The sequence below is a fragment of the Formica exsecta genome, unplaced genomic scaffold, assembly GCF_003651465.1.
Source record: "Formica exsecta isolate Colony F162 unplaced genomic scaffold, ASM365146v1 scaffold4, whole genome shotgun sequence".
Taxonomy (NCBI): Eukaryota; Metazoa; Arthropoda; class Insecta; order Hymenoptera; family Formicidae; genus Formica; species Formica exsecta.
The window spans coordinates 451,932-470,940 of record NW_021851238.1 but is presented as its reverse complement, the minus strand read 5'-3'; the positions used below and the strand labels follow the sequence as shown (position 1 = coordinate 470,940).

Sequence of the window (19,009 nt, the reverse complement as noted above, 5' to 3'; positions counted from 1 at the left end):
GGCATTCCGATTAGTAGAAATTAGACGATAATATGATTAACAAAATCGATAATGGAATTACATGTTCTATTCGCAGCATATGGAAAATGAGGAAGCAGGGCGAAATGCCATACAGAATCTGAATGGACATATGGTCCATGGGCAACCGATAAAATGTGAGGCCGCAAAGAGTCGTAAGGGTCCAAACACTCCTACGACAAAGATCTTTGTCGGTAATCTCACAGATAACACGAAAGCGCCGCAAGTACGCGAACTGTTTGCCAAGTATGGCACAGTCGTTGAATGCGACATTGTGAGGAATTACGGTTTCGTCCATCTTGAAGCGACGGGAGACGTGAATGACGCCATCAAGGAGCTGAACGGGCAGATCGTAGACGGGCAGCCGATGAAAGTGCAGATATCTACCAGCCGGGTGCGACAGAGGCCAGGAATGGGTGATCCGGAACAATGCTATCGATGCGGACGAGGCGGTCACTGGTCCAAGGAGTGTCCCAAGGGAGGTATGGGAGGTGGACCAGACAGAAATGGATACAGAGATCGAATGTTCGGGCGTGATCCGTATCCTCCACCGCCACCACCACCTTTCCTTCGGGACCGTCTCATGGGTGGTGGCCGCTTTGGAGTAAGTTTCCTTTCTCGTCAAATTTTACATAATTATCGTTGTGTATTATATTCGCATTTATTTTATTGATATTTTCGTTTGCAAAATAGATAATAGATAATAGATAATATGAGTGAGTTGTACTCAGGATACGAGGTATTAATCCGTTTATTAATTTCTTGGATTTTGCCTGTTAACAGGACTACGAAAGCTACTACGACCGGCGCGGCTTCGAGGACACCAGGGATCTCTACGAGAGGCGGTTTACGGGTATGACAGGGCCCTGTGACATGGGAAGTTCCATGTGCGGGCTAGACTTTCCACCAATGCCTCTACCATCAAGACGAGACCCAATGCCTCCTATGCCTCCTCTAGGTATGGGATCCATGCGCGACACTGGCTTCTCCCGTGGTAACGAGTATGGCATGTTCAGCCGCCGATCACCCCCTCCAAGTGGCAACAACGGCCGGTTCAGGTGAGTAGGTATCCGGCCTATCGACTGCCCATTCGTCCGACTTAACATTGTGAACGTTCCAGGCTGGATTAACAGCTCATGCGAATTGGGGTTCGGTGATTCGTCGACATTTTTTTCTAATCTGTCGTATTCTTTCTCTTGTCATATATATTTCGACTTTATCTCCTTAGTCTGTCTCTCCTTATTTCTTTTTTGTCCCATGTAGTAACGAATGTTAATTCTGGATAGGCGATCGCGAGATTTGCAATGTTCCACAATGTTCCTACCTTGTTACATAAACCTCTACATTTTTCGCCCTTTTTCTTTAAAATGTATAAACTTTCTTTTATATCTCTTCTTTTTGTCTTACTTTTTTACCGTAAGACGTGGAAACGAAACTTCTTCTCTCCGACAATATTATTGCGCGACACAACGCATGACTCGTTATCGTCTATGCAAGATATTACTTTCTCATACTTGAGATTTTAAGACTTTTAGTATTTTTTACACACGTACGAGTGTCGACCTGACGCCCACACGAGTGCAGACTCCATCGTAGTGAAATGTTAATTATATGACGCTTGGACGTTTCTGTACATTCTAAATTTCAGTGCACCTCAGGCGTACCATCTTTGTCCATGAACGCGGGCAACCCTAGAGAGACAGTCCCGGGTCAGCGTTCAAGTCGTACAAGAGTAAGTCTTTGACTCATTTTGTTAGCGAGTAGTCATGCCTCGTTCTTGTCGCTGTAACAACAAACGATCACGTCAGAAATATATAGCAGTCGCTTATACGTCGTCTGCATCCCATGGTGGTTCGAAACTTTTCGAGTCTCGACTGATGGTGCCTTGAACATGTCGACTGCTCTTCTAGGGATGTCCTAGTTCATAGACTCTCTTGTTCCATGGCATTAACTGCGAGATTGGCCTGTATGTCTCTCACTGAACATCCTTTGTGTTTCAAGCGCTCCCTATTACGTACATCACTCAGCCGGGAGTGGCGCGGAGGCCTGGGATGAAGAAACGTTCCTAAGGAATGCGAACTAGAATTTCTTGATTGCACTACCGCGAACCAGGATGCGATCTGCAATTTTAAACCAAACTATCATACGCTGTAGATAGAAAGAAAAAGAAACAGGGCTGACGCGATTTTGGAATGGCACATCGAATCGATTGTCTTTGAAACGTGTCGTAAGTAGAAACCAGCTCTCCAGACGATTTGGATCAGTAAGTTTATACACATATCGGCATCTCCCGTAATCTTTTCAAGTCAGTTCCGCAAGCTTACGACAAATTTATAAAGTATCGATTCTCATTTTGTTGAGTACTTTCATGCGAAAAGATTATTTCTTTTATTGACTTAGATCGCGTGCTGATTGCTCTATGGTAATAAAATGTTATAACGAATTCGCAAAGATGTGATGTTAGCAAACTATTTTTAAATCAAATAAATTTCTTTCTATCTCTTTCTTGTTTTTTTTTCTTCTTTTTTTTTTTTCTTTTTTTTTTTTTTCTTTTTTTTTCTTTTATATAAAATGATAAAAAGTTGTGTGTTTTTTGTCCTCGTGCGGTACAATCGGTTTCCCGTAATCGTAACTCTAGTTTTCTATCTTAAACTATACAACGATCTTTTTTTTATTTTGTTATTTTATAGTCGCGTCTCTTACATTAAATAAAGGAGCAAAATTCTCATCTGTATTATGGATCGAAATTGTGTGAGTGAGTCATCGATTTAAATTGTGTTTCGAGTGTCGTAGTATTTCTAAAATTGCCACATATTCGATCGAAGAGAAATTCCACATGAAGGGTAACGAGAGTGTGTCGCGAAGATATTCCGATTTCGTCCTCCGTGCTCCTCGAAATTACAATCCATAGTTCTTGAAGCTGACTTCTACTCACGAGGTTCAAAGCTTTTCATATATGTAAATCCATTCGCAACGTTCAAATAGAAAACAGAATTGAGATTGAATTTCTCAGTTTTTCTAAGTACTTTGAATTTGTTGTTGCACGTTACCACCTTATTACCCTCTATGATCCCAGCCTGGGCTGCAAATGGCTCTTATTTGTTATAATAATACATTCTTGTTGTTTTTGCAAAGTTGTAATTTGCAAGTCGCATGGGTTAAAAATCCAGTCTATCGCTGTCTGCCTCATATGACTCTATCCCACATTTTATCCATATTAGCCCTTCCTTTTAAGTTGGTAAAATTTCTCGAACTATCAATCAAGCCAACGATTTATAGATAGCAGATAGCGAATTACTATAATTACTTGTCCTTCACTTTCGCAGATTTTGTAACTTCAAGCATCTTGCATTTTTGTATTCTAGTCTCTAGAAACAATTTCTAATCGTAGACCATCAGACTTCTCGATCTTCTAATGATTTCTTTATGAAATTCAAAATTTCCCTTTTACACGCACACACATACACTAACCAGATGTGCGCGTGTATGTCAATGTAATAGAGGAATAGGAAATATTTCATGACAGATTTACTAACATAATGTGTAGAGTTCTTCGACATTCCGTCCCGATCCAAAGTCATATCAGGCGAGGCACGCAACTCTTTCCTTTGCACGTGAGAATACATATTTATATGTATATATATACAGGGACTAATTCACAAAGTTAAGCCTTGGACAAGGGAGCCAATATATGGTATATCTTGATCTGATCTCATTGGTAGATTCGATTATTTATTATACCGCTGTTATAGTAGAGGCATGTACGAGGACTTCAGCCGAGATTCGTTTGAAGAGCGTAGGTAAGTAGAGTGAAGTACCATTGGGTTACAATATTACGCTTGAATTGAAATCCCGTTTCTCATAAACCGCGATATAGATCTAATAATAAGCCGCCCTCTTCTTTATGTTACGATCATGCCAAGGCAGTGCCTTTGTCTATTTCTGACTTAAAAAAATACCTGACTGACCCGCCACTATTATTCTATTTGATATATCGCCATTAGTGGTAGGAAAAATTTGTATAGGATATATCACTTTATTAGAATTGTCGAAAACTCTGGAATTTTATTCTAGAAATGTTGCTTTGTTCCATTAGAACAAAGTAACAAATAAAGAATATTTCTTGATAATGCGGTCTTTCATAAAGAAGAGTGCTGGAAAGATGAAGAAAAAATATTTAACCCGTGCAAACATTCTTATTATCGCAAAACGAAAGAATTAGTAAAAAGGTTAGCGAGAAAAACGAGGTACTTTTCGAGCTGTTGTATATCCATTTCCCATTTTTCTTTTTATCTTTTTTTTATTTTGTTATTTTATAGTCGCGTCTCTTACATTAAATAAAGGAGCAAAATTCTCATCTGTATTATGGATCGAAATTGTGTGAGTGAGTCATCGATTTAAATTGTGTTTCGAGTGTCGTAGTATTTCTAAAATTGCCACATATTCGATCGAAGAGAAATTCCACATGAAGGGTAACGAGAGTGTGTCGCGAAGATATTCCGATTTCGTCCTCCGTGCTCCTCGAAATTACAATCCATAGTTCTTGAAGCTGACTTCTACTCACGAGGTTCAAAGCTTTTCATATATGTAAATCCATTCGCAACGTTCAAATAGAAAACAGAATTGAGATTGAATTTCTCAGTTTTTCTAAGTACTTTGAATTTGTTGTTGCACGTTACCACCTTATTACCCTCTATGATCCCAGCCTGGGCTGCAAATGGCTCTTATTTGTTATAATAATACATTCTTGTTGTTTTTGCAAAGTTGTAATTTGCAAGTCGCATGGGTTAAAAATCCAGTCTATCGCTGTCTGCCTCATATGACTCTATCCCACATTTTATCCATATTAGCCCTTCCTTTTAAGTTGGTAAAATTTCTCGAACTATCAATCAAGCCAACGATTTATAGATAGCAGATAGCGAATTACTATAATTGCTTGTCCTTCACTTTCGCAGATTTTGTAACTTCAAGCATCTTGCATTTTTGTATTCTAGTCTCTAGAAACAATTTCTAATCGTAGACCATCAGACTTCTCGATCTTCTAATGATTTCTTTATGAAATTCAAAATTTCCCTTTTACACGCACACACATACACTAACCAGATGTGCGCGTGTATGTCAATGTAATAGAGGAATAGGAAATATTTCATGACAGATTTACTAACATAATGTGTAGAGTTCTTCGACATTCCGTCCCGATCCAAAGTCATATCAGGCGAGGCACGCAACTCTTTCCTTTGCACGTGAGAATACATATTTATATGTATATATATACAGGGACTAATTCACAAAGTTAAGCCTTGGACAAGGGAGCCAATATATGGTATATCTTGATCTGATCTCATTGGTAGATTCGATTATTTATTATACCGCTGTTATAGTAGAGGCATGTACGAGGACTTCAGCCGAGATTCGTTTGAAGAGCGTAGGTAAGTAGAGTGAAGTACCATTGGGTTACAATATTACGCTTGAATTGAAATCCCGTTTCTCATAAACCGCGATATAGATCTAATAATAAGCCGCCCTCTTCTTTATGTTACGATCATGCCAAGGCAGTGCCTTTGTCTATTTCTGACTTAAAAAAATACCTGACTGACCCGCCACTATTATTCTATTTGATATATCGCCATTAGTGGTAGGAAAAATTTGTATAGGATATATCACTTTATTAGAATTGTCGAAAACTCTGGAATTTTATTCTAGAAATGTTGCTTTGTTCCATTAGAACAAAGTAACAAATAAAGAATATTTCTTGATAATGCGGTCTTTCATAAAGAAGAGTGCTGGAAAGATGAAGAAAAAATATTTAACCCGTGCAAACATTCTTATTATCGCAAAACGAAAGAATTAGTAAAAAGGTTAGCGAGAAAAACGAGGTACTTTTCGAGCTGTTGTATATCCATTTCCCATTTTTCTTTTTTTTTTTTTTCTCCCACTTTTTATTTTTTATTTTTCTATTTTTTTATTTCATTTTATTTTTCTTTTTTTTTTTTTTAATCATACTGTTTATTTTGTAATTTTTCACTCTACATACATAATGTTACGCTCTGTTATATTTCTCTATCTCTCTATCTCTCTCTTCTGTTTTCTCTCGTACCACGCAAATATATTACAGCCTTTTACATTTTCAATCTATATTTGTCCGTGCTTTAACCCGTATCATCGATCTCGTGTGACTGACGTGGCTTAATTTTGATTACCAGACCGGGATTACGAGGGCCATCGCCGTCGCGCCGGTTCGCACCATACTAAATCGTCGCGTCGGGCTCGGATCGGTCTCTGTCGGTCGCCGTCGGTCCGTCGGGTCTGTCTGTCGCTAGCAGGAAGCCTCGGAACCGAGATACTCTTGGCCGTCTTGCGAACTGCACGCGTGAAGATCTGCCGCCCGCTCTATGAGAACAAGTGTTACCCGCAGTGCGATTTATTTAGGCGAAAAAAAGAAACGGAAAGTAAAGAGCTAAACGCTAAACGAAATACAACCAGTCCAAAAGTAGCAGATACAGGCAAAAATAGGAAATATCTTAATTATCTCCTCTCCCGACCGACGAATCCCTCGTATCTCTCCGAGACTCCCGGCTTATCGATCCTTTCGTACCTCTTGTTGTCAACTATCTTATTGTCTTTAGGCCCTTTTACCCCGCACCCCTCCCTCTACGTCATGCATTTGTATAAAATCACAATTAAAGTGATCCTCGACTTTAAGAACTCGATGTAGCTCCTCCACCGCGGAGACTCCTCGATCCTCGACCGTGACGTCTCTAAATAAGTATATTTTGATAAACGTTTTTATCTCTCACTCGTTTTCAGGAAAACATAGATCTTGGGCGTAAATTTACACATTTGATTTTCGGAGGGGGGAAAAAAATATGGGATCGACGAGCATTCCGGTGGGGTCGTATTCTGCGGCGATCGTTTCGGTTTTCTCTAACGATGACCCACTACTTGGCCTGTTTTTCTCCGCTACGCCAGCAATCGATAGGCTCTTGTCGCGCGCGTACGTGTCGCACCTCGTCGCAGATGTTGCTGAACGATTAGCAATCGATCGCAGACACAGCGTAATTCAACATTGATAGATTTTATTCGTATACGATATTATGCCGATCATCCCCGCGCAATAGAGCTAGAGCAAAAGGACATCCTGATCGAGAAGCGTGTTGTTCGCGGAATTCCCGTCGACTTTTATTTATTGTATCAAATGAATGTGTATCAGACTTTTCCTCCGCCGGGAGTAGCGCGAACATTCGTACAACGATGCTAAGGGATGCTCCAAGGGAGATATTCATAGTTGTTTCTCTTAAAAAATTCATATCTGTATGTAAATAATATCTTATTTATGCGTGTAAATAAGAAAATCTTATTTATACGTGTAAATAAAAAAATCTTATTTATGGGTATAAATAAGAATTTCTGGTACGCATAAATGAATTTTTATTCAAAAAATGACTATGGATACTGTCTTAAATATACCGCAGAAAATATACCTGCAGATGAATTGTACTAGATATGCGTCATGATTTTTTTGCTCGATCATTAAATTAATGATCTCATCGATTGGCCGCTTCGCGTATCTCGATCGGAGCTCTATTCTTTTCTTTAAGACTCAAATAGATTAATTGGCAAAAAGCCGTGACGCGGTTCTTAAACAAAAAATAGCGGAAGAATACTTTTCGAGCGAGCAACTGTATATTCAATTTTGAAATCGGCGAATTTTGAACCATCATTAAACTTGAGAGCAGGCCTCATCTTCCGAAACGATTGTGTACATGTCACCGAAATAAGCACTATTCCATTATTTTTGACACATGCTTTTGTATAGAGCGTAAATTGGTAGCCTTAACGTGTTTTTAGCATGTTCGCGAAAGAGTATCGAGAAGACGTAGGCCGTGCTTAAGAAAAAAGAAGCGTTCACCAAAATCTTTCCCCAAATGGGAGGGGGTAAGCGTGCAGGTTCGATTGTATAAAAAAAAAAAAAAAGAAAGAAAATAATTTCCACAATGTCGTCTCCCGCTTTTACCGCAAAAAGAAAGAATTATATAATTGGACTTACATTAGACCCGGTAGGATGCGCCGATTCTGTATGGGAAACCTGAAGGTCGAACATTATCGTTAGAATATAGTAACGTAACGTAATCTTTTTATTAACGTAGGATTAATTCCGACATATAAAAAAAAAAGACGTGTTATAGTCTGTAATAATCGCACTTTCATTTCTTTTTTTGAGCGTAGACACTTGCTGTAAGTCTTTTTTTTTTTTCTTCTATTCTCCCATCTACGCCTTTGGTTTTTTTTGCTGAAAAACAACCGTGTTTTTTCATTAAAGATTATATAAATTATAACCACGATGATGCAAATAATAATGATACTGAATATAAGAGATATGTAATAACAATGTATTTGTGAAATTCACAAAAAAAACGACGTGTATTGCGTGTTTCTTTAATTACATCACACCGACTGCTCTCTCTCTCTCTCTCTCTCTCTCTCGCGATGTACCCTTTACCAGCAACTACAACCATCCCAACAAAAACCCATCGCCCCCTTTCCATCACGAAAGTTTTGATCGGGTACGATCGGACGCGCGCTGGCTTCCTGCGTCGCGCGCGCGTTTCCGTCTCGCGCTCGCTCAACAAAAATCCGTCAACATCTCGATCCGAAACGCGCACGGCGTTATTCGCTCGTGTTACTCTATTGTCATCCTTGTGCGCGCGCGTCTCGGAGACTTCAAGTCTGATAGTCTACAGGTAGAGTTCTGCGATGATCTCCATCGAACGACTCGAACCAATCTCTATTTTTCTATATTTTTATTTAATTACGATACAGTGCAATCTCTTTCTTTTTCTAATATTAATTTAATTAATGATAATATTAATAAATGGATTGATCAAGTTAATTATTATCCAATCTTCATTGATGCATGAATAATTAGATATTTTGCTCCGGACAGATGTTGCATTGTGTCACTCATTACGTTGGAAATTAGTGGCTCTTAAAATGTCAAGGACTACTTTACGTGTGCACAGTCCTGTTTTAACAATTGTTTTTTTTTTTTATTGTCATCCTTGTGCGCGCGCGTCTCGGAGACTTCAAGTCTGATAGTCTACAGGTAGAGTTCTGCGATGATCTCCATCGAACGACTCGAACCAATCTCTATTTTTCTATATTTTTATTTAATTACGATACAGTGCAATCTCTTTCTTTTTCTAATATTAATTTAATTAATGATAATATTAATAAATGGATTGATCAAGTTAATTATTATCCAATCTTTATTGATGCATGAATAATTAGATATTCTGCTCCGGACAGATGTTGCATTGTCTCACTCATTACGTTGGAAATTAGTGGCTCTTAAAATGTCAAGGATTACTTTACATTTACGTGTGCACAGTCCTGTTTTAACAATTGTCTTTTTTTTTTTTTCTCTCGATTCTGTCATGCAATTTTCTGTCAAAGTCTCATTCTATCTTTTATTTCCGCAAACATTTTACTCTCGATAGGGTGGGGAAAGTATAAACTATATTTTCGCGTTTGTTGAATACGCAATTGTGCTATTCGTTGTGTCGTTAATCGTTACTGGATTTTGTTTCTAATACATTTATATATGCCGATCGTTAATGAGAAATTTAAATTTGTCACGCAATGCATACCTAATGACAAAAAGGTTTCAGCATTCTGTGACGCATATATAAATATAAAAAGGTTCCGAAAATCTTGCTAGCCATACAGTTTCAGTGACAAATTTAGGAGATCGATTTTAATTATTTTATTAATATTTTTTATATTTATTTTGTATGATGCCTTCTTTTTCAAATATCTTAATATGGGAGGGTTTAATTATATAAATTTGAAATTTTTAAAACTGAAATTGAAAATAACTTGGATTTTTCTTAGTTTGCGTGTCTATATAGTTGAAAGGATATTTGGCTGTTTCGGGACATCCTTTGCAACATTTTTATGTTAGTACACTTGAATTGACAAAAGAAGCTTTTGAAAATCGGCAATCTTTTCCCTCAGATTCTCTTGGTTGTCTCTTGGAAATCAGTTTAAAAGCACATGGAAAGACTCTTGTAATCCGAATCTCTCTCACAAAGTTCTTCGAAGAATTTCTACATGATCTGTCATGTTTGCTCGCTACTTCTCATCGCGAACCACCCGCCCTATTCGTCTCGAACGTTAGTTGAGCAATATGCTTAACTAACATATCGCTGTCGATCTTTTTTTCATTTTTAAGATGGTCATAACTTCAGATGTATATTCCTTATATTCGACGAATCTGCTTCTTTTCTTTCTTTTCTGTCCCGTAATCTCTTGTGTCAGCCTTAATAGTCAATCAAAGAACAGGGATTGTAACACGTTATAGTTTTGTTAAAGCTTAGACTTTAATGTCGTAGAAATGACCGTTGATTGTAAGACGTATTTTCGTATTTATAATCTCTCCTATGGCATGGGAAAAAGTTTAAATCTCACCAAGATTATAACGACTTCGATCCCTGATTTCCTCTGCTATCTTTTCGCTGTTTTAAAGAAATAAAGGCTATCGTAACAAGATCCGTCGAACACTATGTAAAATCGTTCGTTGTATAACTGATGTTTTCAGAACAATTGGCACTGCGGATAAGATGGTTGCACACGAGCTAACGTATAGCGCGAATAAGTCGCTTCATCACGCATACACGGACATGGAATATTAATTCTCTCTCTATATATAAATATAAATGTGTGCATATTAAAACGGGAAAACATTGGAAAAGAAGATATCGGATTCAATAAGCCTGCTATATTCCCTCCTCGTGTTAGTAATATACGAGATGAGATCCTGTTTTATATGTCTGATGCATCATTCTACGTGTGTTTTTTGCAAGTTCTTATTTTTAATAAACTTTAAAAAATACGTGCGAACCGACATCTCCTTAAATTGTGACTGAGAATTCATCCCTCCTTCGGCTGGCTCTTTCGAACTAGGCTGAGTTTGTTCGTCAAAAGCGATTGTATCGTTTGTAGATTGAAACTCAAACTCGAGAAGAATAAGAAAAGCCTTCCGAGACTAATCTCTAAAATTATATACATTTGAAAATTTATAAATTTAAAAAGTATATTAAGACGTTATATAAATCGATCTATTATAATCTGATATAATTTTGAGATTACGTCGTTTTTCTTCCTTCTCGATTATCAAGTTGTTGTCTTTATTTTGTGAACGCAATGAAAGATTTGTGTCACTCTCTTCCATCGCAATTACATCTTTATATGATAGTGTGGTTATTGTTCTCTTGCATAAACTTTTGATCAAAGCCAAAGTTAAAGTATTGCTGTTTTCAGAAATATCACAGATGAAAACGGAAGTAAATGTAAATAGATGACGGAGTAAATGTTTCTTTTTTTCGTATTTCTTTTAATCCGATTTTTATCAGTATGTACATGGTAATGCTTATTGTGTTATGTGCCAGTCAAACTTGCAGACTCGGAGGTTGAGCAGGTCTACATAATCGGACTGGGCTGAAGAGACTCGCTTTTCTACCCGACCAACGACAGGCAGAGGCGCCCGGCCACGTTCTGTAACGTCTAATACGCAGTCACAGCCAAAGTGTGAATCCCCCCAGAAAGTTACTTTAAGAGACACCGTGCAGTGTCTTCAGAGATAACCGAGCAAGCCTCGTATCAGAGTGACGTTGGAACACGAACGTGTAGAACCAGGCGCACTACTCAATCATCTCTCCATACTGAGATGTGGTGAGCAGATTCCTGTCCGATAATAAGTAGACTATTCCGAACCGAGAAAGATCGGCCGATCTGCGTATTCTAAGTTGGCGCGAGAGAGGAGGTCGGACCTTCTCCCGTCGGCTCTGTTGCGCAAGAGTTGCGAGTTTGATCGGTACATAGCGAGCGGTGCGTCGATGCCGTGTTAACTTTGGCTTTATCGTATCAATGCACGCAATCTTTTCGCCAAGATCGGGAAACCCTTGGGCACACGATCATCGACGAGAACATATACAAAGGGTGCCTCAGAACCAAGCAAAATCCTTTAATTTAAGACTTGATAATTTATTAAAGAATCTAATATTTACATTTACTTAAAAACTTAAGAAGATTAAATTCGAAAGCTTTCAGAAATATTAAATTTTTTATGTATTTAAATAAATAAAATGACAGTTAAATGATGGAGCTCTCTTCAGAAAACTGGTTTTGAGACAATCTTGTTTTATATATTCTAAAGTCCCTTTTTCCCTCTTTTTTTTTTTTTAATTTTTCTGAACATTCTCTTTTGAGGGATATTCCCTTCTCTCTAGAATATACCGCTTACAATTAGATCAACCCCCGATCCACGATACTGAATCACGCGCGTATGGTACACGCGTGCGAGAGTCACATACATGTCGTGCGGGAAAAAAAAGATTCGGGAAACACATGGAGACTCATGCACACCGGAGAGCTTCGTCGGATATATTCGATACGCGACGTATCGGCTGTAATGCAAGCACTCTCGAGGATTACGGTAACATCGGTGCTGGACTTGATCGTCGGATAGCGAAGGTCTGTCCGATGATTGCAGTCCTCGCTCTATACGTAGCCCATACGTGGACGTGCGAGATTCCGGCGGTTCGTCGTCGGCATCGTCTTCGTCTCGTCATCATCGTCGTCGCCGTCGTCGTCGTCGTCGTCGTCGTCGTCTATAAAATCACGCAGCCGAGTTGCAAACGGTTCGGGACACACGCTGGCCGAGAAGCTCGACGAGATGAGAAGTTCCGAGTCCAGTCTCTTGTAGCTGAGATATATCGCTGAGATATATCTCTCGGATACGCCGGCACAGACCCTCGCAGGCACTTAGAAAAAAAAAGTACCCGGTCCCTCGGCAGAGTTCTCACTAGAGACCGTGAATCGCCGATCGGATCCGTGCACGGATTTTTAAGAGAGTCTGCACAAGAACTCGAGAAAAAAAATATGTAGAACGGACACGTCGGGACACGGGTTATCCCTTGACCTCGCGTGATAAAAAAACGGAAAGCGAACACACATACACACGTGTCGGTCGACAAAAAAAAAAAAAAAAAGCGCAAAACCGATAGAAACCGCGCCGGCAAGAATTTTAACACGTTGTAATATGATATATGATATAGGACACGATGATAGCCCTCTACACCGACAACGTCCACGATGGATGTACATCGAAGGAGCCAAGAAGAGCGAGCCAGGCTCGAGAGAAGAGAGCTTCGAGAGTAGAAACGGCAAGAGAGGTCTGATGGAGAAGCGACATGGTGTGAGAGGTAATTGTTCAACACTCTGTACCACGTTGAAAGACACCGCGAGAGAGACAGAGACACGGAGAGGGAGTAAGATTCCATTCGGATAAAGACGAAACTGTATTACCGCATCCAAGGCAAGTCCACATCCCTACACAGCCACTCGGTATCGTTCCGATACGCGTAAAAGAAAACGAATAAAAAAAAATTTTTTAAAAGGAATAAAAACGACACGTTAATTTCCCCCCGTCTTCCATCCGAACGCCTTTGAGAGTCATGTTTTCTTTCTTAGGAGAAGCGGTACTTCTTAAGGGAGAGTCCCATTTCCGCGAGATGCGAGGAGAATCTTCTATAAAGTGAGGGACAAAGCCGAGAGATCGACATGTGCTACAACGTGCTCACGAGTCGAATATCGCCCTAGAGCGAAAGTCTCTCTACTCGGCGGGAGCACGAAGGTATCGTAAGAACGAATATTTTCCTCGCGCTGCCTGTAATGATTTCTAAAATCCGGAGGAGGATAACGGATGTTCGATATAAAATACTCTTAATAAATGATAACGCAATTGGATTATCGCGATACCATCAATCGCGTTTATACATTTTTGTTCACTCTTGCTAAGATTAAACTACTATTATTTCAATTTATAATCCTACATTTTTGTAGCAAAAATATATCTTTCGATAGTTGATCAAGTTTCAAAGCAATTTATTAATTCAAGAATTGAGAAATCTCTTTGGAATTATTTATTAATTTATACTATCAAGTACAAATAGTGATATGCGGAAGAATTAATTTATTTTCCACGTTAAATACAAGATAAAAATTTACATAATTTCTTAGGAACAGTTTGCTTCATAATTTGGATATATATTTTCATATATGATATTTTAATAGTAATAGTTATCAAATATAAAAATGCGTAAGCGTATATAATGGTGAGTAGCCTTTATAATAAGCTTTACAGGTAAGATTCTAAAGCTCTCTGTTGTTTAGTCATAGAATCATCGCGAAAAATTAAAATAGCGTGATAAGTAACTTGTGTGTAAAATATGTGTTACAGGATTTCACTGCGTTTTTAACCATATAAAAACTTTCAAAGACTAGTCACAGAAATATTCGCCATGTAATTGAGCAATAAATATTTTACTTAATTCCATAAGAGCTCATCAACTGTTTTACTTAAATCTTTGAGTCTTAAACAAGATCTATTTTATCACACAATTGTATGCTATATCGCAAAGTATTGAGAGATGAAAAGAAAAGAATGGGAATTCTTCCCATTTACTCATGAATTTTTCTTGTATTCGCTATTCGAAGTTATATAATTTGATAATCAAACTGTGACCCAAGTAAATTATCTTGCATACTTGATTTTTTTTTCTTTATTTTTTTCTATTTTTTTAGTCAATGTATATGTTTCAAATTCATACATGTAGAAAATAATTTATTTCTCATTGTTATTTTATCTCTTGTATTATATATACATTTCTAGGTCTTCTTTATGGCTAAATTATATATTTTTTTTCATTCTAAAGCTGAATACGTATATTGACATCATTCTAACAATAAGTATAAAAGATACAAAATACGTAGCTAAGAAGATAATTCTATTGAAACGGATACGCGAGGAATTCGATTTACATGCATTATATAAGCTAGGAATAATTATTCTTAATGAACATCGTTGAGTGTTGTAAATCGGAAATTATATGTATATTTAGATGGCTTAATTTATATACGGTAATTTCATAATTTCTCTGTTAATGTCTTCGTTTTTTCCTCTCTCTCTCTCTCTCTCGATAAGTTATCGCGATGTGGCAATAGCGATAACATTATATGCTTAGAGGTGAAGGATAGAGTATCTTTTTTAGTAACAGCGTGTAAAACCAAATCGCTGCCATTGGATCCTTTGTCATTCTGAAGGAAACGTCGGTGGCGCGCCTTTGCAACCCGTCGCAGCAGACCATCCTGGTTGTATTTCAGCGCATTCCCTCGTGATCGTACGAGAATACAAGCACCGCACAAATGGCTGAAGACTTACGGTAAGTGAAAAAATATCTCCTCGCGCACAATTAAGCGTTCCCTATTTTCTCCTCTCGCGATCTGTCGGCTATCGCGCAGTTGGAGAGTGCAAATCTATTTTTTTCCTCTGGAGTTATGACGAGATTTCGAAGTGTCAAGGTTATGTGTATCGCGATGTGAATCGATCAATGAGACCGATAACAAAAACCGCATTATTTTTAATGATGGTAAATAATTATTTGTAAAGAACGTGCTTTTTTTGATTTAGTAAACGCGGATAATTAATTTTATATTCAATATAAAATTAAACCGCGGGAAATGGGATATAGGTTATGTAATTCTTAAAGCAGATTCTTATCGGCACGATTTCATCATATGTGTGCGCGCGAAATTCAATTTGTGAATTATTTTAGATTGATAAAAAACCGACACCGGAATTCGATATACATACATATATATGTGTGTGTGTATATTTGATATCTTATTAATAATCTTGTGGGTACTTTTATCAATCAAGCCTGTATCAAGTTGATTAAAGAATAATAATAATAATAATTACAATCATATGTAATTTTATTTTATTTTTTTATTGAATTTCATATTAATAAAATTTTATAAAATATATTATATAGAGAAACTCTAATATGTGGTATAAAAATATTTTATTAATACATAATTTATTTCAGAGAAGGATTACTATTGGGCATGGGAAATCCTCTTCTTGATATTTCAGCAACTGTAGATTCTGAATTTTTAAAAAAGTATGATTTAAAGCCTAATAATGCTATTCTCGCCGAGGAGAAGCACAAACCTATATATGAGGAATTAATCGACTTGTACAAAGCTAACTTTATTGCGGGTGGATCTGTACAGAATACCATGAGAGTAACACAAGTAAGTGGTACTTTTAATTACTTAGAATTATTATTTATAAGTATTGACAAATTTATTTCAACAAGAGAAGCAAAATTCAAAATTGCAAAACAATATGTAATTAGTATTTGTGTTGTGCAGTGGTTCCTGCAAAAACCAAAAGTTGCCACTTATATGGGCTGTGTTGGAAAAGATAAATATTCAAAGATTCTAGAGGATAAAGCAACTACGGATGGTTTAAATGTTCGGTATCAATATACTGATCAGGAACCAACTGGGACGTGTGCAGTGCTTATTACAGGAAAAGAACGCTCCTTGTGTGCTAATTTAGCAGCAGCAAATTGTTTCTCACCATTGCACATTGAAAAGCCAGAGAACAAGCACTTGATAGATATTGCAAATTATATCTACATATCGGTAAGTGTAGAAATTTCCTGATATTATACGAGTAAAAAAGGTATACAATCATAAAATGCTATACTACATAATAAATTCCACATTTTTTATTCTAGGGATTTTTTTTGACAGTTAGCTCAGAATCCATACAAACAGTGGCTAAACATGCTTATGAAAATAATAAAATGTTCATGATGAATCTTAGTGCTCCATTTCTGTGCGAATTTTTTCAAAAGCCAATGTTAGCTGTATTTCCCTATGTGGATATCTTATTTGGTAATGAGACAGAAGCGGATGCATTCGCTAAGAACAACAATTTTAATGTAACAGATAGGAAGCAGATTGCACTGAAAATATCAAATATGGAGAAAATCAATGACAAAAGGAAAAGGATAGTTATCATAACACAAGGTGCTAAAGCAGTACTTTTAGCCAAAGATGGAACAGTAACAGAATATCCCATCATAAAACTGCCAGAGGATAAAGTTGTAGATACCAATGGTGCTGGAGATGCTTTTGTTGGAGGTGAGTATAGAGGAAGTGTAACTTTTTATTACATCACAACAGCTAGAAAGATACTTATTACTAATACAAAACATTGTTTCAGGTTTTATTGCACAACTTATACAAGATAAAGATATAGAAACGTGTATAAAATGTGGCATTTGGGCGGCAACGCAAATTGTACAAAGATCCGGATGTACTTACGAGGGAAAGCCGAATTTCCAGTCTTGATCAACGTCAACTTAGCAGCAAGTTAGAAATTGTGTACTTAATAAACATTTTGACCTTTTTTTTTACCTGAATCTTTCCCCATCTTTTCTATAAAACTTGTAGTACAAATACAATTATAGCATTAATTATATTTTTAGCAAAATGTAAAAGTTTAATTAATTTTAATTTAACGAGTTATTTAAAAAAACAATAATTATACATATTTATAAGAAACCAGATTGTCCGATTTGACAAGCTATAAATCGTTTGTTGAGAAGCATAAACTGCGCAGAAATTCTCGTTTGCCGCGTACTTACATTGCGACTCGCTAATTTACATATTGTCGAGAAAATCAATACAATCAACGGGTATGTAGATATTACGGAGAATTTGCTGGTTAGCTTCGCATACGCGCGGCCACTGGTCGGATGATATCGTCTGGGAGTGTAGCATATTCAATTATGCGAGATGTTGCACGCGTGCGTCGTGCGCGGCCGAACTGCGGAGTTTAGAGCAGGATAGAGGCTCATCGACCTGCAGAAACAGACGGAGAGAGAAGCGGAGAAAGATGGAGGATAAACGGTCGCCGAAAAGAGAGGGGGAGACGACGACGATCCTTAAAAAAAAAATCAATAATCTGATTACGAAACTGCATAGAATATACCGTGCGTTTTGCGTATAAACGGCAAAGAGGTAACACACGTCACTCACCCCACGGCAGTATCGTACATAATTAAATCGGTACCTTTTACATTATTATATCACATAAATAATATTTTTCAGCTCATAATCCGTCCAATTACAACGACATCAGTACTGATTTTTTTCGCGAATTAATTATATCTCTTCGCCTCTCTTAACGATAAATATGAAGAAATGTAGACATATATAATACATGTTAATTAAAACGATACTATACACAAATTGTTCAATTCGTCTGCGATCTATATACATTTGTATGTATTTGCAATTGATTATTTTTGCTCGCATACATACATTCGCGTATTTTCTATATTTCGATTAAGATAAAGTACAGCTGAAAAAAAAAAAAAAATCAAATATATTCCAGCGACAGGGTACGGTCCTGACGCATCTCGTTCACAAAGCTCTCTCAACTGCGTTACGTGGCATCGTCGGGCGCACGCCTGTCGCCTCGACAACCCAATTGGGTAGAAGCGGTTAAAACGGGTGCAAAAGGCGGGTGGCCATATAGTCGTGCCGGGCCGGCGCTGGTCGAACTCTGTATGTGTCGTTGCGCCTCACGATCGGCCTCGTTTCTTCGCCGCGCATCATACAACACGCATCACCGGGTGCCGCGATCGCAGTTACATATATTTATATATATATATGTATGTGTGCACACCCACACACATTTACAAATTTGTATCTCGCGCGAGGCGCACGCATGTATATACGTGAAGCGCGACACCTGTAACGGGTGACGTGTATATATGTACGTGTACAGTCGGGTGCGTTAACGTTCAACGCACTTTATATACGAATGTAAAAATTTTTTTTTTTATAATTGATTCGACGCGCTTCATGCTTGTGGAGCATGAGAAGGAAACGGATGCTCGCGAAAATATTCTTGCGATTGCGAACGCTTCGTTCTTCTTCTTTATTTTAATCGATACTCATGCTTGGGTTGAAATACGGTACTTTTTTCACCTCGGATAGATGTCATTGTCCCGTATATTATTCGCAATGTCTCCGTCGCGTTACCGCGTGACTTTAGATGACACTCGTT

The 19,009-nt window shown here is 37.7% G+C and overlaps 2 protein-coding genes across 26 annotated transcripts in view; both read left to right on the top strand.

Moving 5' to 3' along the window:
* LOC115239945 (RNA-binding protein lark) overlaps positions 1 to 14,412 on the top strand; it is a 36,837-nt gene extending 22,425 nt beyond the window's left edge. For 2 of the 24 annotated variants that reach the window (XM_029814821.1, XM_029814822.1), the window contains exons 3-6: positions 77 to 622; positions 802 to 1,076; positions 3,771 to 3,818; positions 10,616 to 13,474. In XM_029814821.1, the coding sequence (XP_029670681.1) occupies positions 77 to 622; positions 802 to 1,076; positions 3,771 to 3,818; positions 10,616 to 10,709 (963 nt within the window). In that variant the 3' untranslated portion in view covers positions 10,710 to 13,474. Of the gene's footprint in view, positions 1 to 76; positions 623 to 801; positions 1,077 to 1,666; positions 1,751 to 2,019; positions 3,051 to 3,770; positions 3,819 to 6,221; positions 8,460 to 10,615; positions 13,479 to 13,548 lie in introns of those variants that run through there. The other 22 variants (XR_003884698.1, XR_003884695.1, XR_003884697.1 and 19 more) reach the window with 22 other exon arrangements.
* Positions 14,413 to 14,801: 389 nt separating this feature from the next.
* LOC115239946 (adenosine kinase 2) lies at positions 14,802 to 17,354 on the top strand. 2 transcript variants are annotated; one of them, XM_029814837.1, is made up of 5 exons: positions 14,802 to 15,299; positions 15,966 to 16,173; positions 16,294 to 16,569; positions 16,665 to 17,073; positions 17,156 to 17,354. In XM_029814837.1, exons 1-5 carry the CDS (start codon positions 15,283 to 15,285, stop codon positions 17,281 to 17,283), a joined length of 1,038 nt encoding a protein of 345 aa, XP_029670697.1. In that variant the 5' UTR covers positions 14,802 to 15,282; the 3' UTR covers positions 17,284 to 17,354. The 2 variants fall into 2 exon arrangements, with proteins under 2 accessions (XP_029670697.1, XP_029670698.1); XM_029814838.1 differs by having other exon boundaries at positions 15,078 to 15,299; positions 15,971 to 16,173.
* The last annotated feature ends 1,655 nt before the right edge of the window (positions 17,355 to 19,009 follow it).

Bases quoted from the DNA above. Each gene is read 5' to 3' on its own strand.
- LOC115239946 (XM_029814837.1), top strand. The intron at 16,174-16,293 runs GTAAGTGGTACT...TGTGTTGTGCAG, and splicing joins ATACCATGAGAGTAACACAA to TGGTTCCTGCAAAAACCAAA. The intron at 17,074-17,155 runs GTGAGTATAGAG...ACATTGTTTCAG, and splicing joins TGGAGATGCTTTTGTTGGAG to GTTTTATTGCACAACTTATA.